At 36.8% G+C, this 24,204-nt stretch overlaps 1 protein-coding gene across 1 annotated transcript in view; it reads right to left on the bottom strand.

The window, feature by feature from the left end:
* The window catches only part of LOC145667088 (condensin complex subunit 3-like), a 151,880-nt gene extending 128,249 nt beyond the window's left edge, over positions 1-23,631 (bottom strand). The window contains exons 1-6 of the mRNA XM_081734805.1: positions 23,493-23,631; positions 18,681-18,817; positions 11,603-11,812; positions 9,019-9,159; positions 4,420-4,507; positions 509-739 (exon numbers count right to left, since the gene is read on the bottom strand). Of these exons, the coding sequence (XP_081590931.1) occupies positions 509-739; positions 4,420-4,507; positions 9,019-9,159; positions 11,603-11,812; positions 18,681-18,797 (787 nt within the window). The 5' untranslated portion in view covers positions 18,798-18,817; positions 23,493-23,631. The remainder of the gene's footprint in view (positions 1-508; positions 740-4,419; positions 4,508-9,018; positions 9,160-11,602; positions 11,813-18,680; positions 18,818-23,492) is intronic.
* Positions 23,632-24,204: the final 573 nt, after the last annotated feature.

Genomic DNA, 24,204 nt, shown 5'->3' with positions numbered 1-24,204 from the left:
AACCTACGGACACGATATTGTCCATCACAAACTTACTTGGCCGGGGACCGAACCAGGGACCAAAGCACCAGAGGTAAGCACTCTACCACTGAGCCATCGTGTCTCCTCATATTACAAGAAAAAATAGTCTTCTATCTCGATGCAAGTTAAGTGCTAACCCTTTTGTATTCTTTTATTTTAATCTATGACTGTTTGGTCTAGCGGTGGGAAACGGCATAAGAAAATTTGTAAATGATTTCCATATATAGTTATTGTGAATATTTAGACATGAACTTATATGATTCAACTTGGCCATTTTCTAACAAATTCCGATTTCTCTATTACAATGTGTCATGCAGAGATACAGTATATGACGAGGATTAATTCATGCATATATGAACAGTAACACTTTTTTTTCCATTTTCTTATTTTTTAACTTTTTAAATCAATTACAAACATTTTAAATTTTAACAAGAGATACTGCAGTAATGTTACCTTCTTTTTCCCTTAACAACTTACGAAACTTTACCTGAACGATCATTGAGACCTTCCTGCAGAAGTTGTTCCCTTTGTGTAATGCTTAGAGAGCGTATGTTTACACGGTTTGCTAGGTAAAGGTAGGCCTGTCGTCGCACCACATCCTTCACATCTCTAATCCGACCCAAAATATAATCCAATGTTATATTTGACCCTCCAATACATGACAATATTGCTTGCCGCACACCATAATGAGGATCACGAGACATATGAAACAGAAATGCTGAAAAAATAAATAAAATTGTAATCCACAAGTTCATCAAAGACATATTACCTTAATATAAAACAAAGGCTTATATTACGCAAACTCGATAATCTACGGTTGCAACTCACTTTACAATAAACTACACGAACAAACAAGAAAACAGACTTCGTATTCAACAGTTTTGCAGTAATATCATTTGTACACTGTCAACACTTCTATATTTATACCTACTGATTAATTAAAGCTATAGATATCCCTAAGTTTTCTCCTTTTCAAACAGTTTAAGGACAAAGTCACAAAAATAATTATTTCAGTTTAAGTATTCACCCATCAAAAGTCGTATATATATATTTAAAATGTCTATTAGTGGATTGCAGTGCATACAACAGTCGCAATAAGTAAATTTGAGTGATAAAGAACTTCATCATAGCTCCAAATAAAGGACAAGTGAAATTCCACAAATAACCGTCAACTGAATAATTAATTCTTTCACATGATAGCAAGGGGACTGCTTTAAAGGTAATCAAAAAAGTTCTGTCGCTTTTTTATCCACCACTCTCTAACATCGATATGTCACCTAAAACGTACCTCGAATAGTCCCATCAGCATCGACGACCTTCTGCCAACGTTCTGGAAGATCATGAATTCCATCGCGGTAGAACTTGGTGGGCCGTGAAGCGAAGAAGGTATCAAGTGCATTTTGCACCTCTACTAGGCAGTTGAACTGGAGTCCTCTAAGGTGACTGTCCAAGGAATGGAACAAGTGATAATCGTTCGGTCTAATATCCAGGAAATATGGCGGATAAAATAGAGTTTCCTATCCAATGCGCAGAATGGTGTGCCAGGTCATCCTAGCCACGTGGGCTTCGCATTGTCCTGCAACAGGAGGACCCCTTTGCGATACAGAAGTGCTGGCTCCAGAGGTTTGAGTTTTTCTTAAACACGGTTCAACCGCTAACAGTACACAGTTGCATTAATGCTCTGACAGCTCGTAGCAGTTCCCGATGCATGAGGCTGCGAGTAGTCCACCAAACACACAGGAGGACCTTCTTCTGGTGCAGTGCTAGTTTCGGAACCAGTTCATGGGATTCTAACCGATGATAACGGCGCCGTAGAACTTCGTACGGGACCCACTTCTCATCACATGTCAACACCCTGTCCAGATATGGCTCCTTCCTCAGACGAGACAGCAAAGAAACATAGGTGTCTGCTCACGTTGCCCTCTGGCCAGGACTCAAATCATGTGGGACACATCGACCCAAATTGTAGTGCTTTCCAAGTTGATGGAAGTGCTGTCGAATGGTTTCTCCACTCACACTGAATTATAGTCCCAGTTCCTCACATGTCTGAAGATCTTTATTTTGTACATGTGTTGGGTCCTTTGGCACGTGATGCGTCTTCCGAGTGTTCCGTCACAGTCCTTAAACTTGTTAAACCACCGCTGCACTGTCCGTGTAGTCACAACATCCTCACCAAAGGCCTGGCATATCTTCCGCCCCGCTGCAGCGGCACTTGACTCCAGTTCTGTCCTTACGCACGTTCACGGTGTAACTGAACTGTCACAACCAGGTAGTATGTGTATATACCCACACCAACAACTGACCGCTTTTTCTCCATTCGTATTCAACTCACGGTGTGAGATCCAATTGAACACAGACTTCTAGAAGCAGCGACAGAGCTTTCTTGGTTACCTTTATTAAAGTATAGTTTATAGTGCCACACACACACACACTTTTCCTTTGAAGTTTTCCAGTCGCTATTGGAAGCATAAAAGTGAGCTCCGACATCATACACTAATGAAATTCATTGAAATTTATAGGCGCAATAGAATTGTTTGATGAAACTTGCCTAGTTGCTAATACTTGAATAATGAAATCAACGGTTGAGTTGATTTTAGTTTAGCGTCTCTTTCAGCAGCGAGGCTATATGAGACGTGGACCTACTGATTAACGTGGAATCCGAACCACATGAGCTCCCGCCGGGAATCGAACCCGGGTCTTCCACGACAAAGGCGCGTACGCTAACCGCTTAGCCACGGAGAGCTCTGAAATCAACGGTAAATGATGACTTATCATGCTATCTGTGTTCCTTGTTAACTATTATTTTTAAGTAATATTTTTATTTATTTTGTAATAACTTACATAAGTTTTTACAAAATAAATAAGTTATTACAAAATAAATACAAATATTATTTAAAAAGTAGGTAACAAGGAACACAGATAACATGATAAGTCATCAATTACCGTTGAGTTCATTTTTTTAGTCGCTGCCTTAATCTAGATTTTTGAGTAATTCAAATTCTGGTCACCCTTTAATTTCTATGGATGGCAAGACTGAAAATTCTTCCGATTCGTATTTTCGGGTGTAGAATAACATTATCTTTTACTGAGGTAAGTAACATTTCATTATCTCTCTTCATTTACGAAAGCAGGCAAAAGAAAAATTGTTAGCTTTTGAAAAATATTCAGTAGTCTGCCCCCTTAAGCTTCGACGATTAGGAAATCTTTGTTAGCCGAAAGTTGTATCTGAGGGAAAAAAAAAACTTTCTAAACTTCTCTCATATCAGCTCTCCCTCTATCTATCCAATCTTCCTCCTCCTTCACTCATACAATCCATTAGAGTGGGAGAATATTCATAGGACAGGGAATTAGCATTAACATTCTCATTAAGTCCACAAAAAGTCAGACTTGTACAACCAAGTTCAGTTGGTCGCCTTAACAGGGTGTCTACTAAACTTCCAAAATGGAATTTCGTGACTTTTTCGTAACCTTTTCTTTACCAAATCATAAAATTTTCTAACATATTGAAGAACGGATTTGGTTGCAAATTAAGCCGAATTTTCATCCATGCGATAGAAACGTGCTTTGCTTGCGATTTCGTAGCGTCTAAACCCGACCATAGACATTTTTGGTGGTGAATTTTAACGTTTTATAGAACAAAATTTTCCAATCTGTACTTACACTTGTACAGTTTAAAAAAATCGTGACCCAAAAGCTAAATTTCGTGACTTTCATGACCGTTTTCTGATTTCTTGATTTTTTCGTGACATTCGTGGCCGATAGACACCCTGCTTAAGTTATTTGAGTCCTTCATGATAGGGTATTTAGTCGCAAAAGAAAAGTATACTTACAACGCTTTGCATGGTCAAAAGCAAAGTAAAAATAATAAACGTTACTGATTTTTTGTACTATTACTAACTAATTCCCTGACTTTTCCAGGTACCTGGTATTCCCGTACCATGTAAAAGTAATTCCTAATCATACTACGTACATGAAGTACCTTTTAATTAGAGGTGAATTTATCAGTCCTTGACCGATTTTAACCTACGCAATGAGGAGCGGATAGCCCTAAAGAAAATATATATCACTTGTATTGAAATCGAATAATCTTTCAGAAGTTATACCGTGAAATTGCTCGTATCACGTAATTAGTATATATTCAAACTTGCAATATGGAGATGATTGTACTCCTTTCAGATGATATATGTCAACTTCAAACAATAAGCTTATTTCTTAGGGTTAGCAGAGGGCGCCGCCAACTTTCAATAAAATCGAATATATTTTGTGGGGAGAGAGACACAGAAATGAACACTGAATAGTATAATAATAATAATAATAATAATAATAATAATAAAATAAATAAATAAAAAGTACTGTAAACAATCAAAATTGCTTTCGACACAATAAAAAATTCCAAACCTTTAATTACGGGACACTTCTTGTTCTGCGGCTCTTGCAATCTTTGAAGTGCGTGGACGGCCTGGATTCTCACTATGGCAGCCTTATCCTGCAAATACCAAAATTATGTATAAACTCACTCACATTGTACATTTATCAAAATAATTACCAAACTAGTAAATTACCTCCAACTGAAGAAAGAAGAAAAAGTGACATTGAAACCTAATTATGTTTGTTAGAAAATTGCATTAGTGTGTGAAAATCAACACAGAAGTCGTAAACAGAGTTCATTCAATACGAAAAAAAAAAGTCATAAATAGAAGATTCGTGTTTACATTTTTCGAATTATAAATAAGATAAATTCTGGTAATTCTAGTAGTAAGCATCCAGGATAATGGCGAAATATTTCCACTGCTAAATTCACCGTATTAAGATATTAATAGATTGCCTCGATTAATGAACTCGACCGATATACTCGCTCTAGATATCTACTACAAAAAATAGAATTAAAAAATTCGCTTATATGCATGAGATATGGGCTATGGATAGCCATGGATTTTCGCCGTTGCCCACTAAGATGTTAACGGACTAACCAGGCACAGATAACTTCTAAATATTGATCTGATTTTGAGTTTAGCATACCTTTCAGCAGCAAGGCTATATGAGACGTGGACTTACAGCTTTACGTGGAATCCAAACCATATGAGCTACTGCTGGGAATCGAACCCGCGTCTCCCACGCGTTAGTTAACCTCTTTGCCACGAGGGAGGTCCACTAAATATATATTGCAATAAACGGAATAAAAAACTTTGCTTGCATGTATGAGATATCGTCGTTTAAGATGTGAAACCTCGTATGCCCAATCTATTAATTCTTCAGGACAAAAAACATTATGTCTACTTACAATATTAATATTTCCAGACCTTTTTATTTTTTTTTTTTAATTAATTTTTTTTTTTTTTTTTTAACCGCTGCTCTCATCACAACACAAATGGCTATAATATATTGATTCAACTCACTGACATACAAGGTATCACCTGAAGTTTCCAACAATCAACATGCAAGCCAACACTATAATCAACTGTTTCTCAATTATCCATGTCTTGTAACGTACGAGTATTTACTAGGACGTGACTTAAATTTTTTCCATCAGGTTTATGCTAAAATCTCGAAATTGCAAAAATCGGACCTACCAGGTATTACATTTTAAACGACATGACCTATAGATAGCCATACTTCAAGTCCCTGATTGACTTCATTAAAACATGGTGTCTAGCAAATTTCTCTCAGCAATTTCCCGACTTTTTCCAGACTTTTCCCGACCATTTCCAAATTTTTCCCGACTCATTCTAAAAAAAAAAAATGTTTTCGTAAAATTAGGAAAAGTTGAATGTAATGAAAAAATGTACAAGTTCTTACCTGATCATAGAATGTCTCCTTCTTCATATATACAATGAAACAATCTAATCACGCAATTTTTTGATCTTCTCCTTTATGGTAGCAACCTGTTCTGACAACTGATTTACAACTTTCTGTTTCTTTGCTTCAAGCTCCTTTCGTCTCTGTTCTGCTCTTCTTTTTTCAGTGGCCCTGCGATCTTTTTCTGACATCACTTTTCTGCGGTGTTCTTCGGCTTCCTTGAATCTCGCGTATGCGTTTCTCATTGATAGAATCATCTGCTTTGGGACAGGAAGGGCTTGTATGCCGCCAGCCTCATTGACAGCATCATACACTACAAGCTGCGCCACTAAAGAATCCTCTGACAAATTTTCAACTACTATTTCCCTGTTTACCGAAAAACCCCTTTCTAATGCTGCATTACCGTGGGAAAGAGCTAGGCATATCTTTACTATTTTGCACAGATATACATCATTTGGTGGTAACACACTCATCCAGAAGTCATCAAGTCTATGTTCATTTCTTTCGTACGACTCCAATATCTCCCGCACATGTGTCTGATCTACTAGAGCATTGTATTCTCTGTCTGCCTTTTCTGCATCAGACGCTAAGACAATTACTCTGCACTAAAATTTCGAACGTTGCTCTCATTTGTTTAACAGCTTCTTCCTGTGAATGACCAACGGTTAAGGGATTAAGAAACGTCAGCGCTTTTGTAAGGGAATATTTTAGCGGGGACCTTTCCTGCAGCTTGGACACTAAATGTTGATAGCATTCACGTACTTGCTTTCGGAAACACAACATTTCCTTTTCACTAACTTCTGTACATCTCCTCAGTGCTGACCTAGTTGCATATCCAAGGTCAATTTCCTTGATACGAATTAAATTAATATATAAGTTTTCACTTTTCTCCATAACATCAATAGCATTGATACTCTTCCTGTCCATTATTTCTTTTTTAACGAAGCGACCATTATTTCTTTTTTAACAAAGCGAGACATCAATACTTTCAATAACTGAGTAAGACTACCACGCAAAAATGGAGTCATATGAGTGTCTGACTGATATTCAGCCAGGAAAGGCTCACAGTCCTCAGCAAGAGATTGAAAAAAACGCTAATTTTGCATAGAGCAACTTGTCGTTCAAATTTCTAGCTACTATTCTGAAACTGTTACAGTTGGGTTCTTTGTCTGTTCCCTTAACCGTTTCAACATACTTTCTCACATGCGGTAATATTTCTTGGCTTCGCTTTGCTACCTTCGCATTTTCTACCCAACGAATATGGCAAAATGGAAGTGGAAAAATACGATGTAAACGTACTACATCGCGATGCATTTAGGAACGTGAGGTTTATCGGAGTCGCTCCGACAAGCGTCAGCATCATTTCCAACATGTGGAATTTAATTCCATTTTTCCCGACTTTTTTTCGCAAATTCCAGACAAACCCCCGAATTCCCGACCATTTTTTAAATTTAAGACAAATTCCCGACTTTCCCGATTTTCCCGACTGCTAGACACCCTGTTAAAACGAACTGGGCCGAGGTAATCGTTCTAGCTACTTATACAGGGTGTCTACTAAAATCCCAAAACGAATTTTCGTGACTTTTTCGTGACCTTTTCTTTATCAAATCATAAAATTTCCTAATATTTTCAAGAGCAAATTTGGCTGCGAATTAGGCCGAATTTTCATCCATGCGATAGAAACGTACTTTGGTAGCGTCTAAAGTCGACCATAGACATTCTTGGTGGTGAACTTTGACTTTTTATAGAACAAAATTTTTCAACCTATATTTACATTTGAACAGTTAAAAAATTCGTGTCCCAAAAGCTAAATTTCGTGACTTTCATGACCATTTTCTGATTTCGTGACTTTTTCGTGACTTTCGTGACCGATAGAAACCCTGTTATATCAAGAAACAGAATTTTAAAAAAAAATCGTTTATATGTATAGGATATGGGCTATAGATAGCCACAATAAAAGTCGTCAGCTATCCCTTCATTCGTTGAGAAATTAACGAATTAGTCCGAGATAAATGCTGTAACTATTGCCTCCCCCCAAAAAAGAAACTCAAAAAATCACTTACATGTATATTATATGGGTTACAGACAGTAGCCGTTAAAGTCGTACGACCCGTTATTATCTTAACGGTTTGACACCATTAACGAACTGAGCCGAGATAATCATAATAGCTATCTATTGCAAGAAACAAAATTAAAGCATTCGCATCCGTTCAAGAGTTATCGTGAGGAGTAACGGGAGGATGGACGGATGTACTATGAACACAATCTTACTGCCTGATCCTAATATAAGAGAACAAGTTATTCTTAACACATATTAACTATTTTACTACCCAGTTTACTTTTCTGAACTGCTACTTACCGTTCACTCGTGGAAACGGAGCTTATACTTGCAAACTACATGGACTCTACCACAACTTTCGAGCACTTTTTAAATTTGAATTGAATTCACATTTTTAGGCAAAATAAATGAAATGAAACCTTTGAGTTTTACGTCCCACTGTTAGGCTAAAGGAGTCGGTGATGATGAGAAATGAATGAAATGGTGGAATGAAGAAAGTGGGAGGAAACGGGAAAACCCCAAGAAAACCCACATACACAGTGTTTGTCCACCATAAAGCTGACTTGGAGTGAGCTGGGATCGAACCACACCCCACACACCGGAGGTGAATGCTCTACCACTGAGCACAGCGGCCATACATATTTAGACAATATGATGAAATGAAAATAGGTCGATTTCTCACTCTTTTCTCATATAATAAAATCAGTTAATTAATCTATAAAATGGAAAGCTACCACACTGAAATGAAATCATCGTTACTGTTTAGCACATTCTTCTTACTGTAAGGTTAGTCATATCAATTACACTGAAAACCAACAACAACAGAATTATCACTACCACAATTAATGGTCTTAAAATTGTTGTTCCTAATTACGGATTCTTAATCAAAGTAATTCTACATCCGAACAGTAACAAAATTGTAGTTTTAATTAATAGTGCTTCTACTCTTGTTATATAAACTAACAACATAATGATAGCAATCACATATTTGGAGCTGCATTGAAGGGGAAGTTTTTCCGATCCTTTTTGCAGACTAGGTAATATTTATATGATTGAAGAAGTTTTTCAGCAACAAAGCTAAGACATATTGATCTCAAAGTAAACTTTAAAAACAAAGTAAAATTGTTCGTTACTTGATTTACCTGCAATCTTTCCAACATGGCACTCGTAATGGATCCATATAAGTCATCATCAATGGCTGCATTTTCACCCAAACCGTTCAAAATCTTGCTTATTAATTGGCACGAACGGAATCGAACTGTCTGGTCTTTCGCTGTGCTCAACTACAACATAAAATCACATTAATAATATACAGAACATTAATATCGAAACACTCATTTCAACTAATATTCTTATGTGTCATTAATAACTTTATTTATTATGATTTCCTTTATGATTTTCCATTAGACATTCGCTTTACCCATCACCTACATGCAGCTATAGCCCTTAACCATTCAATTCCTATTTTCAATTTGTTTATAAGGAACATTCGGTTTCTTTGCAAGGCTTTACTTCAAGTTCGTATTGAACTAGTTTGACCGAAAACAAGAAAATATCCGAAATTATACGGTAACCAAGAAAGTTATGTCGCTTTTTCACCCAACATTCTCCAACATCGATATGTCACCTAAAACATACCTGGAAGATACAAAAAGTAGTCCCCATCAGCATCGACGACCTTCTGCCAACGTTCTGGAAATCCATGAATTCCATCACGATAGAACTTCATGGGCCATGAAGCGGAAAAGGTATCACTGCATTTTTCCCCTCTACTAGGCATTTGAACAGGAGTCCTCTACGGTGATTGTCCAAGGAATGGAGCAGGTGATAATCGGACGGTGCAATGGACGGGGAGTATGGCGGATGCAATAGTGTTTCCCATCCAAGGTGTAGAATGGTGTGCTGGATCATCCTAGCTACGTGGAGCTTAACGTTGTTCTGTAACAGGAGGACCCATTTTCGATTCAGAAATGCTCGCTCCAGAGTTTTAAGTTTTTCTTGAAGATGGCTCAACTGCTGGCTGTACACAGTTGCATTGATGCTCTGACCAGCCGGTAACAGTTTCCAATGCACGATGCCGCGAGCAGTCCACCAAACACACAGAAGGACCTTATTGTGGTGCAGTGCTGGTTTCGGCTGTTTTGCAACCGGTTCATGGGATGATAATCAATGATGACGGCGCCGTAGAGCTTCGTACGGGACCCATTTCTCATCAAATGTTAACACCCTGTCCAGAAAGGGCTCATTCCTGAGACGAGATAGCAAAGAAACACAGGTGTCTGCTCGCGTTGCCTTCTGGCCCAGAGTCAAATTATGTGGGACTGACCCAACTTGTAGTGCTTGTCAAGTTGATGGAGGTGCTGCCGAAGAAATCTCCACTCGCACTGGATTGTAGTTCCAGTTCCTCACATATCTGGAAACCGTTCGCCTCAATTGCTATCTGAAGATCTTTATTTTGTACATGTGTTGCGTCTTTCGGCACGTGATGCGTCTTCGAGTGTTTCGTCAACGTCCTTAAACTTGTTAAACTACTGCTGCACTGTCCACGTAGTCACGACATCCTCACCAAAGGCCTGGAGTATCTTCTGCCCCGCTGCAGCGGCGTTTGACCTGTTTGAACTCGTACAGCGTACACGCTCTTATGAAGCTCTGTGGAGCTCCCATGTTTACTCTGTCCTTACGCAAGTTCACAGTGTAACTGAACTGCCACAACTAAATAGTATGTTGAATATACCCACACCAACAACTGACCTTCGCCTTATCTCCTTTGCATTGAACTCACGGTGTGAGGGAAAATGGAAGAGACCTCCACCAAAAGCGACATAACTTTCTTGGTTACCTTCATACATCATAATGTGCTGAAAATTGATCACAATGGATTGAAGAACTTTTGAATTTACCATTCATATTATCCAAAATAACTTCATGTTTCGGAGGTTAGAGACGCCTTCGGAAGATAACAGAAATTTTATTTATTTCTGTTACTTGTCGAAGAAGCCCACTGTGCTTCGGAAGGTTATGAAGATCTTTTGGATAATGTCAATGGTAACTATAGAAATACAGAAATTCTTCCAAAATACTATAACAGTTTAAACCTCTTTCATGGAAAAACATCATTGTCAATGCAAGTTGTATCACCTATAGTTTCAGGGTTCCTACTGATCTGGAGAAATTTATTTCCCTGACTTCTCCCTGACCTTTGGCAGGAAATTCCCTGATTTCCATGACAGATGTCGGATGACGTTGACATAAATAAGGAATAAATAAAGGTGAACATTTATATATAAGAACATTTATTCTATAGAGACAAATAATAATCAGTTGCTCATACGTACATTCCACTTACCATCCATAAAAATCTGAGCAACGTTCCATACTGTGGTCATTGATGGTTGGCTAAGCTGATATTGGTGTACAATTAATGTTAGGAAAATATATTTTATAAAATTTCCCTGACTTTCCCTAATTTCCAGTCTTTTCCCCCTGACTTCCCTGACCAGTAGGAATCCTAATGAGCTAAATGATTTATCAAGTTTTCCAATTTTTTTTTTCCTTCTTGAAGAATAAATTCCATGATTTTACAAAGTTCAAAAGCTAGTGAGAATTTAGTCAATGTCGTAAAAATGCTGATACTTACAATTATTCAATGAATGGAATATCGCTCGCTAATTTTCTACTTTATAACTAGAATCAACTTCAAATACCGAACCTCCTTTCGTTACGTACCTTAAAAAGGAAATCGAACAATCTTTTCACAAATGGATGCATTTCTATATCTTCATTGTCATTTACTTCTGCTCGAACGTTATTCTCCAAAAGAATACAAAATTTAGCAGCAAATTCAAGGGTCCTTTCCACAGGTGGCACTCTTTCTGCTATGATCATCACACATTTCAGGCAGAAGACAAATTCATCAAAGAAACGCCTCTCGCCAACCTGAAAATATAAATGAACTAGACGTATCAAGCTTTATTGTTTACAGGAGCTATCCTAGTAAAATTAATCCAAATAAAGCAATAAGCAAAACATCTCATCTACTCATATTATTGAAATGGCCTGTTTCCCCATATTAATATAGTCAAATGTAACGATTTCATTTTACGCAAATTGTATTATGAAATAAATTAAATCTTTGTTACCTTGTATTTGCAAGAATCTTCAATGAATCTTTGGAATACGATTGCCCAGCATATTCAAGGAATAATGATTATACATTCAGAGTTTCTCTCATAAATTAAAGTATAAATCGTGGAACACAATAATAAGAAGATGGAATTAAACAAGATCTAGTTTAACACTTACCTATAAATAGATGTAACTTTGAAGATAGCCTCAGGAAAATAGACGGTTAAAATATATAGGGACCATTTAAAATTCACACAAATACAAGGTAATAAAAATTTAATACTGTCAATAATAATAATAATAATAATAGTTTCATAAATAATGCACACTAATGTTTTGTGACTTACACGTTTATTGTTTGCAGAGGATCTCTTTATAGACCTTCAATATAATCTCCCTGTTTCGCAATGACGGCATCCCAACGTCCGGGTAGCTTCTGTATTCCATCAAAGACATCATCTTTGTGGAACTGTCGAATGGTTCGGGTAACGGATGCAGAAAGCTTTTCCAGACATGGAAATCGATGTCCTATACAAAGTTTCAACTTTGGAAACAGGCTGTAGTCTGGTGGACTCCTTTCCGAATTGAAGGGAGCATGAAGTACCACTTCCCAACCGTAATTGCGAAGCATTTTATGCACAGCATTAGTGGTATGTGGGCGAGGTTATTGTGGAGAATCAGTGGACCCGCCCTGAGCAACTGTGGTCGGGTTTGTGTACTTTTCTGCGCAGTTTCAGCAGGAACTCACAATAATACGCTATTGTCCACATGGGACTCTGTCCGTTATGATAATGCCTTGGTTATCGTAAGCAAAGATCTTAACTGAAATCGGCGACTTTTTTGGTCTTGCAGGAGATGGAGCCCTCCACTCGTTGATTGTGAATTCAACTCAGCCTCAAAGTCTCTGATCCACGTTTCAGCAATAGCAATAATACGACGCAGAAAGACTTAACCTTCAACGCTGAATCTTTGTTCCAGCACCGTTGCCTTGTCCAGATGTGTCTGCTTCTGTTCAGCAGTCAAGAAGTGGGGGACTCATCGGGCAGAATTTTTCCTCTTCTGCAAATCACTTGTCAGAATTCGGTATACTGACGCAAATGGAATCCCTGTAATGTCAAAAAGTTCTTCACATGTCATAGGACGATCTTGTTCAAGTGCATCTATCATAAACTGCACACTTCAATCCTCGGTTGATGATTTCGGCCTTCCTGGTCTTGCATCATCCTTTATGCTCGCACGACCACTACGGAAACGAACAGCCCAATAAGAAACTGTACAACGGTCCATTGTTGTCCCACCACGAACTTCACGTAAGGCATTGTGAATTTCTGTGGGGTGTTTGCCACGTAAAGTTTCAATCTTTATGTACGACCTTTGATCTTCAATAGAGACCACCTGTCGCTTCTACTCCCAACACTTGTCACAGTCACACTGTGTTTACTAGAGAGCGCACATGCATACATCCTACTACCTCAAGACCTCAGCTTCAACTGACGAAATGTTTACTTCGATTTCTTCACCCACTCCGCAGTGTGCATTATCTATGTACTAACTCTCGTATATTTGCCAACAAGCATTATAGTAAATTAACATTATTTTAAATATTGGAGAGTCGTGGGTTATTATTTTCTAGCAAATTATTTTACTATAAAGAAAACAAGACTGTTAAGTACATATACTCGCACAGAACCTTTTCATGGCCCTACAGTTCACAAAGGTACACGGCTGACCAGACTACTTTTTAGTTGTAAGATATGTAGGCAGGACACAAGCTCCATTAAGATAAGAGGTCTCGGAATCGATTCCCGGTGAGAACCAGGGTTGACAAAAACCATTTTTTTAAAAAATGTTTTTTGTTTAAACCCGATTTTTTGGGTTTAAACCTTTTTTTTTTTTTAGTTTAGTTTAGTTTAAATAATTTGCTCTATATATCTATATTACGTATGGACAGAAATAAGTTTGTTTCGCCTTGATGTTATTATGCAACAACGGGGTTATGTTGGAAGGGATCACATGAGCTTAAAGCAGAATCCAAACCACCTCTCGGCTTACATCCGAGAGAAATTGTCTTCCATTTGGACTCGAAACCGGAACTAATTGGCCACAAATGCGATGAGTCTGCCGACTCACTCACGAAGCACTCCTGATAAAAATACGTTGTACTGATCTTTACGTACTTGTTAATATAATTGTCAACAGTCATTTCAGAAGGGCAAAAACAAACAGTTGCGCAACTGATACCATTATAAAGACTTGTATATTAATCGGGAAACTCCCGCCTTAGCCATTAGGAAAATCCTATTATTATTTTAAATACAAAGCAATAACGGGAACATCCCGTTATTGCTTGGCATGTAAAATTTCAAGCTCAACGTATCATAATCAGTACGCTAAAACTGAGGTATTAAATTACAAATTTAGTGTGTAGATATCATTCACTTAAATTAAAACTGAAAGTACAATCAAAGCTAATGTTGGAAGCTATATAGGCAGTCGATAAATTTTGCCAACTTCTACCAATATATTTAAGCAACCTTGGCTTCTTTATAAAACAACAGGCATTGAGGTAAGCAGATATATACTCATTAGTTTCGTTTGGTATGGTTAGGCTAAACATCCTTATGTAATACCGAGGTTATCAAGATTTTTGCTTAAAGTGACATCCGAACCGACATTTGGTTTACATTTGAAAGAAGTGTTATGATTCGACCAAAAATTGAACATGGGACGCCTTGATTGAAAGGTGAAAATGAGATAAAACTAATGGAGATGGTCTGATATGTGGATTTTTTTAAAAAAAAAAAGAAACCAGGTGGTTTAAACCAGCCAACCCTGGTGAGAACTATCAATAGAAAATATGTAAATGCCTTCCTCAAGGACGGTCTTAAAAGGCTATAGATGCTGGTTATACCCAGAAATATAATTCATAATCCTAAAAACAATCTGAAGATCTGAGTCCATACATATCAGAGAAGAGCAATGCGTTGGAAAAGAATAAACTAATAATAACAGCTAAGGGCAAATAAGGAAACTGCTAAAAATATATATATATATATATTATCAGTTTCATCGTAACCATGAACAGGCTTAGCATACGTACATTTCAAGTCCAGTTCTCATCCTTAGTTATGGTGATATTTCGGAACTGTATACTTGCTATCTATATATTAAAATGCTAGGTTTATATGTTTGTGGTCAATCCTTGCGACAGTGAGTTCTCGAGAACTATAGGCTACAGAAAGATGCCGTTTTCACTGATCGATTGCAAATTTTATATAGATTGTTCAATTCTAATTGAATATTAAAAAAAAAACATGACCGTTATTTCTTTATTACATGTTTTAGCGGTACACTAGAAGTGTTGATTTTTTTTAAAAAAAGCAGCATATCCTAAGAGTTATATATTCCAACACCACACTTGTATATATGGGTTGTATATCTCTCAGGCGTTTGTTATATGGCCAAAGAAAAATAAAAAATGAAGGATAATCATTTCTCCACTCTAAGATGAATCTGGGGTGTTTTACCCAGTGAACTGTATTTAAAAAAAATTAAAAATCTTCCCTTTATGGTACCTCTTGCCCATTTTTATCAAGACGCCTTTCATTTGTGTCTGTAAAGGGACATGTACAGATGTTGTGAGGAATGACAAGGAGATTCATGCACTTATGTGAATGATGCGCTGTGTAGAGCGCCGGTTCAGCTAGTATAATATAAAACAATAACTTAATCTTCATATACAGGCATTTTATTGTCATATATATAGTATCTCAAAGTATATTATTGTTGTCTTAAACAATGTTCTGCATCCCATTATTGAGCGGATATTTTGAAAACTTTCTCTTGGTCAATTAACCAGTGTGTTTTTTCTAGTGAGTCCTTGAGATTTTTTCTTTCTTTTTTTATTTATTTATTTATCTCTTATTTAAAATGGCGGAGTTAAGGCATAACCTTTTCTTCCACTCAACCATTTACATTTTTCTTTACAGTCTTTTTTTTTTTTTTACGACGAGAATAAAAATGACATACAGTTAGGCACGTTGAAGAGTTACCGACATACATAATACAGAAAATAAAACATGAAAAATGAAAATGAAACTTATTACATATAAAATAAACACTAAAACAAACAAGAGACATGCTAAAGACATGTTAAACTATACAAGGAGAAACAAATACGTCAATCTTAATTATATATAACATAAAATATATTCCTATGATTCACTATCTAAAGATAAAATGATGCACCTACTTAAGTGATTGTCTATAATGTATACATTCATACACATGTATCAGAAGGGAATAGAAAAGAAAATGAGAAGAAATAGAAAGGGAGAGGAGAAAAAAAACGACTGCATGGTAACGCCAGGGATAGTTTTGTGTGTAACATTTTTTTTTTCTTTCTTACTGAAGACCTACATTAGAAAGATATTCTTTAAGCCGTCGTTTAAAAGTCAACACTGAACCAGAATTTCTGATGCTTTCAGGGGTGTCATTCCAAGCTTTGGTGACAAATAGTGTGAAAGATTTGGAAAAGAAATTAGATTTGTGCGTTTGAACGGCGAGTGTTGTATTTCCTTTAGAACGGGTATTTAGTGGGTGAGTATCGCCGAGAAATTTAAATTTAGAGGATAGATAAGTAGGTTTCTTACTATTAATTATTTTATATAAAAGTGTTAGAGAATGAAAGCGGCGGCGGGTATTTAGATTGCACCATCCTAGTTTCTGATAACAATGGGAGATGTGGTCGAAGCGCTTTTTATTAAATATGAATCGAACGCAGGCATTCTGAATGCGCTGCAAACGTTTTGCCAAATCTTCGATTAAATCAACATATGCTGCATCACAATAATCTAAATGAGAGATTACTAATGACTGAACCAGGGACGCTTTAATGGATTCCGGAAGAAGGTTTTTTAAACGCTGAAGAGAATGGAGGGAGCCGTAAGCTTTCTTGCATACTCTATTAATATGGTCTGTCCAATTTAGGAATTTATCGATCTGGAGTCCGAGGCTATTGACGCTATCGCTTACAGGAATGGCTACATTGTTTACAAGAACATTCGGTAGGCTTGTAATATTGATTGTGGAGAGTAGTTTACGAGAACCAAGCATGATATATTTTGATTTGGTTGGGTTTACTTGCAGTCCATTTTTACATGCCCATGTGCAGATACTTTCAATGTCACTGTTTAAGTGGTCAATCGCAGTGGTTAAATTTAGGGGATTAGTGGTTAAATAGCATTGTATATCATCTGCATATAAGTGATATTTACAATGGGTGATGTGCTCAGGTAAATCGTTGATGTATAAGGAAAACAGAAGAGGTCCTAGGACGCTGCCCTGCGAGACTCCACATGGAACAAGTTTCGTATTGGAACATATGTTATTAGTGACAACTTTTTGTTTTCTATTTGATAAATAGGAGCTAAACCAAGATAAAGTTGACTGGGAAAAGTTGTAGAAGGAAGACAGTTTGGCAATCAGTATGTCATGGTCTATAGTTTGGAAAGCTTTAGAAAAATCTAGTAGGGATAACAGTGTAACCTGGCGTCCATCCATAGCGGCACGAATATCATCAGTGAATATTTACTAGAGCAGTGCAAGTGCTATGCTGAGATCTGAAACCTGACTGAAACGGATTTAAGATGTTATTTTTTTCGAGGAACTTAGTTAATTGGTCATGTATTATATGCTCTATTGCTTTGGAGAGTGCAGGGAGTATACTAATAGGGCGAAGATCTTCCGCTTTTGTTGGATTTTTGGTTTTAGGCAATGGGCGAACGTAAGAGAGTTTCCAAATTGATGGAAATTCTCCGGTTATGATGGAACTATTAAAAATATGCACAATGACATCTACAATGAACGGTAATATTTTTTTAATAAGAATGATTGGCAAGTCGTCAGCTCCTGAAGCAGGTGATTTGATTTTGTTTATTGCCTTCATAACTTCCGGAGCAGTGACGAGGTGAAGGTTAAATATATTTTTTACAGGGCTCGTTTTTTTAATATTCTTCAAAGTATTGATTTTATCTGGTGTATAACATAGCTGCTCATTTATGGTGTCTACATGAAATTCTGGAAGTTTATCGATTTTGGCTTTGACACCAATACCAAGGAATTTCAGTTTTTGCCATAGCTCTCGTGGTTGGGTCGTATGGCTCAGGAGACTTCTAGCAAATTCGATTTTCGCCTTACGAACTTCTTGATTACAACGGTTTCGTAATTTTCTATATTCTTCCTGCATTAATGAGATATTTGATTTTTGTTTTAAAGCCGCTCTGTAACGTCTGTGGTCATGTTTTTTGTGTTAAGTTTTCAAATTTAACTGTGATGTGATGAAGGTATTAAAAATGTAACATGTAATTATTCCACTCGATTTACTACTCAAATCATGATGTCTGCTCAGATGACGATAGCAGGTTTGTATGAGGTACTGAAATTATATTGATTCCAAAAATAGAAATATGCAAAAGTGCGAATATATATATATATATATATATATATATATATATATATATATGATATGAAATATATGTCCCTTGTCTTAAACGATTTTACCATCTGAAATGATGTTAGATCTGACCCAACGCACCCCATTACATATGGTCTTGGAATATATTGAAGAGTTAAAACTATGTTATTTCACATACATAATGATCAATAGCTTACTACTTACCTCCTTATAATATTCGTCAAGTTTCTTCAGTAGTCCATTATGTGAAGTACTGTTGTGCTGAGATTGTTTAAAAATCTCCTTTGGAGTAAGCATCACCTTGCGAGTTGTATGTGCCATTTTAATTTACATACACAGCACTGAAGAAAGAAGAGTAAAATCTTATCATAAAAAGTCTTTAATATCGAAGAACCCGATATACTATCACTATTTAGAAAAAAAATGGGGGGCAATACAATTCAAACAGTTCTGAAATAATATTTAATCTACATTAAACATTTTAGACAAACACTTGCACCTTTGACCCTTTGCCTTCCTTTGGTTAATACATAGATCAAGCTTTACTGAAATGAATTATATATACCTAGTTATATCATAAATACTGTTACAAGTTTGAATGTGAATAACACCTAAGGCAATTTATTTTGGTCATGTTTTACATTGATATGTTGTACACCTGATGCACGAATCATTTTTCGAAATGTCCCCCCTTGGCCTTGATGCAGGCACGAAGTCTATCCGGCCACTGGTCAATGGCATTACGCACCACGTCCATGGGAAAATTGTTCAATGCTCGGGTCAAGGATTGTTTCAGACTGTCAACAGATGGATGCCGTTTATGGCAGACCTTTGCCTAAAGGTCTGCCCAAAGTTTGTAGTCCAACGGGTTAAGGTCCGGACTGCTAGAAGGCCAATCTGCGGTAGAAATGAGTCGGGGACGTTCTGTGCCAGCCACTCCTTAGTTGTTTTCGCTTTTGACCTGGAGCGGAATCCTGCTGGAAGGTCCACCTTTCTCCAGGGAACATGGTAGCAGACAGTGGTTTCACTATAGGTGTTAGCACTGTGTCGTGGTACACCTTGGTAGATGTTTTAACACCTTGTTCGCAAAAATGCAGCTGGGTTGTGCCTGAGTAGCTCATTCCCCACCAAACCATCACTGAGGCAGGATGATGTGCCCTCTGAACCCTTGGAGCTGCCTCAGCAGCTGCAGTAGATGACGTGGCATACACACGGTCATTTTGGATGTTGTAGGCCTGCTCAATTGAGAACACCTTTTCGTCAGTGAACAGAATCTTTCTGTGCAGATTGTTGGCGTACCGCCGCAACAGTCTCTTTGATTTAAGGACCCTCTGCGACATTAATTTTGGGTCAGAAAGTGACCAAGTCCGCCTTTTATACGCTCGTAAATGTAGGTCACTCCTGAGCACACGAGACATGGAATTGCTGCTGATGTTAATCTCAGCAGCCATCACACTTTGTGTTCGAACAGGATTTCTTCGAATTCTTGCTGCGACTGCTTTCTGGACCTGCGGGGTTCGTACCGTTCGTGGTCTGCCACTCCTTGCGCGGTCAGCTGCTGTTCCAGTCTCGGTTCCGGTATCGCTGTATGGCGCGATGCACGAATCTCTTGCTGATTTGTAGGGGTTTTAGGAGGTTGGAAATCTCCCCTGCTGTCTTTCCGACCTTGTGTAGTGCAATTACTGCTCAACGATTTTCGTAATCACCCCACTCCATCAGAACTCAGTACAATATCAACGTATGTCATGAACAGTCAAACACACTACATGCATCTTCCGCTTTGTACACAGATGGCAGCACTGTGTCATTCCAAACTTTGTGACAGTATTTATGATATAACTAGGTATATAAAAGTTTTCAAAGTTCTACAATCTGTACTACCAAAGGAACGTATACTTAAGAACAGATTACTATTCAATCGTACATTTTGCTGTTAAAATAACCGAAAATGCACATGTTCTTTTAACTTCAAATTTACATAAAATCTATTTACTAATGCAGTAAACATAGATAGTCGCTACATATATTGTCATCAGAGATCTCTTCTACAACATTCCATAGTTTTTAAACTTAATTATAGTCTTTGGAAAACTTTACATCAAGAATAAGGAACATTAACATATAGTGAAAATTTCAGAAGATACTTTACTGCAGCTAACACTATTACTTTATATAGTTAGAACTCGTTTCCATTCTTCGGGCTATTGCACAATTAATATCCCTTTGAAAAAAAAAAAAAATAGATAATTGCAAGAATTCAATGGAAGCAATGATAGCTACTGAAAAAATTATATGCCTAACTCCTTCAAAACAAGGACTATTATTCCTGTATAATGTACAATTTATGTATGCATTTAATTGTCCCCGACATTCGATACAACTTCACTGTATTTTATCACTATTGCACTGCTTACAGTTGAAGAAGAGAGACGATCACATAAGGGATTCGTAGTCTTGTTTGTACAAGGTAGTAATCAATCTCCGAGTGCAGGTAAACCGCAACTAACATCTTTCGTATGAAACCGCACTATTCACAAGGAATTTTACTTAATTATTACATCTCATTGGACAGTACTAATCATGTAACATGACTAATAATTACTGATAATTGTGGGCAAGAACATTTGTACCTGTGCTTCCAATAACAAAAGTAAGCACCAATTATTTAATAACGTTCTTTATTGTGTGAATGTAAAAAAGAATGTTTACTGAACTTGTGGTTCTCAATTTGGAGATATTATTTTAACACAAAAGTATTTACCTCATATCTTGAATCCCAGTCTCATACTAAATAGATTTACCTAGTTGTGAAAAATGAAAGTAAACCTGTCTATTAGTGAGCATGATCTGAAGATTGCTCCCAAATCGTACTCTGACATATTTGGTGTCATTATTTCATACGATGGTAGTGACTCGTGAGGATGCACACCGCTAAAGGGCACTTTTTCAGGTGTTCCGGGTTGACAGTTCGGAACACATATAGCACTTCCAATTAATCTCTTCGCTGGAATAAAAGCTCCAGGATGTTGTAACATTGTTTAGCTATCAAGCATTCCAAGACCTTCATTTTGACTAGAATACAATTTCTACAATGACAGTACTTAAATAGAAAATATTAGTGTAGTTCTTGTTCCAGACTGACAGTTTTGCAACCTTAATTTCAACCTGAAATAACTCATTCTTTTGGTCGAAATCTTGCTGTCAATTTCTCTCTGTATATCAGTTTATAACTCAATATACAATTTGTCTGTTTTAATCACTTAAATAATCTATTATTTAATTAGCATTATTTGACAGTGAAATACAAATTGTATCTAATTAATCTGTTTTGATCTGGATTCTATATGAAATTAGTTTTTAAATGATGAAAGTAGGAACTCTTTCAAAGTCTTGAATGGAAGACCCATCGGAAAACGAACATTAGGAAGACCTAGGCGCAGATGGGAGGACAATATTAAGATGGATCTCGCAGAGATAGGAATACAAAGTAGAAACTGGATGCAATTAGCTAAGGATAGAAGTCAGTGGAGAGCTTTTGTGAACGCGGAATTGAACCTGCGGGTTCCATAGGCCATACAGTTAGTTAGTTAGTTAATGATGTATTGCACATGCCAGCAGTTTCATGTTTTTCATTTTTTCCACAACAGATTGACATTTGTCTGTCTGGTAAGTCAGCCTCTGTCTCTCTCTCTCTCTCCTCCATATATACATATATATATAACAATTTTTTATTTCGGTGATGTTTGTCTAAACTCAAAACCATAACTGTGTCCCATCCGACCTCCACTTTCTTTTACTTTTGGGTTATTTTGATATAGCTCACATTTACTTTGTGCGTTTTAAAGCGGATAATCAGGAAATTTGAAAAAGAAAACTGCAGCTCGAGTATGAACCCTTTCCAAGACCATCTCCTGTACAACAGAGGCATATATATTTATTTTAAGTTACTCAAACTAAAATAGTTAAATCGCAAATACATTTTCCAGTTCTTTTCTATAACTATTAACTGAGATTATGATCGAGGTTGAGAACTTCCGAATTATTAAAATAAAATGAAATCTTAATCTTCCTCTCGATTCACTTTTAGCCATGTAGTGCTTGGGGCCTCTCAAAAATAAGGTCAAAGAGTTACCGTTTAGTTGACTGTTCAAACAAGATGATTGCAAATTTCAAAACTCAAAATACACCGTGTTTCAAAAAGAATGACCTGATTTTGGACGGTAATAATTACGGAAAATGGGACGTGCCAGCAAAGAAATGAGTGTTCTTTTAATGGGCGTGGCTAGTTTCAGAAAATCGTCGTTAGATGTCAGTCAATGCGTCTTCTCAGTTTGCAGTCAGAAGTAAGAGAGTGTCCGCTCAACATAATTCGTTTTGTGTGTTGCAGTTTATGACGTGAAGAACAGGATAACAGCCGCCATGACTGCTGTAAATGCAGATACATTGTTTAAAGCTTATGACGAATTTAGCTATCATCTAAATGTTGTTCGCGCTGTTGCTGGTAGACACATAGAGCATTTGTAATAGCATAGCTAAAACTTAAAAGATTCAATAAGTATTTTGCAGTTTATTCCATTTTTGTAGAACGTTTTTATCAATACATATAGACTTTAAAAATCAGTAATTCTTTTTGAAACACCCTGTAATCGCACATTAACAACTAGTAATAACTGAATTTATTGCACCACGCTTCAAGTAATGTTGCCAATGAAACAGTTAAAAAGGAAACACTAAATTTAAAATTCTAGTTTTCACTTTCACGTTGGGAAGGAAGGGCGATAAATCAGTAGTAGAGCGCTCACCTTTGGTGTGCACGGCTTACCCTCCCTTACAACAAGTGCTATAATCATAGAATACTAAATTAAGTGTTATATTTCATTTTACAATAATATTAAGATAGGCAACATTCTAAAATTTTTTGTAACGAACTAAACTATAGTAATAAATACACATTGTACTAATTAATGCATGCACATCCAATCTAAAAACAAATTGTCATTACATTCAAATTCTCACCTCAATTATCAATTAACATTAAACTCTCTCCTGCCAAATCTAAGTCACTTATATCTGGAATTGGGTCCCTCCAGTACTGATACGAATTAAATTCATCCGATACAACCTCGGTAAGTTCCTCGATTTTTATTTCCGGAATTGGATCTCTCCAGAACTGGTAGCAATTAAATTCTGCTGACGGAGTCTCTTCACTTATTTTAATATCAGCAACACTAGTAATATTACTGTCTAATTTTGGAACCTTGCTACGAAAACACTCACTGTTGTCTGATTCATAATATCGTTTCCTAGAACTTTTACAAGTCCCAAAAATCTCTTCAGTCTTCACTTTATTAGCACTTTTATCAGATGAAACAGAAGTGTTCTCACTTACTATTTCACAACTCTCTTCTGGCGATGCAGCTCCCAAGCCTTTGCAGGAGTGGCTTTTCAATAGTCGTATTTTATTTGGTGGTGGAGCAATTGAATCATCTTTTATAACATCAGCTTCTAGTTTTCGTTTCAATGGTGGAATCCAACTTAAGACCTGAAATAATAATGATAATAATAAACAACCATCTAAATAAATGACGACACAGTGAATTATACTGATTTGTTATTGATTTCCTTTTATTACACGTGACTGAGCTGGAAGCCCTGGTACTGGCACAGAAACATGACACTTCTTTTGTCTAACTGAAGGTGTAGAGTAATTTCACTATAAAAGCAGAAA

Source organism: Thermobia domestica, chromosome 12 (genome assembly GCF_964235325.1).
Source record: "Thermobia domestica chromosome 12, izTheDome1.hap1.1, whole genome shotgun sequence".
NCBI lineage: Eukaryota > Metazoa > Arthropoda > Insecta > Zygentoma > Lepismatidae > Thermobia > Thermobia domestica.
The sequence above is the reverse complement of the archived record's forward strand: the minus strand, read 5'-3'. Positions and strand labels throughout refer to the sequence as shown.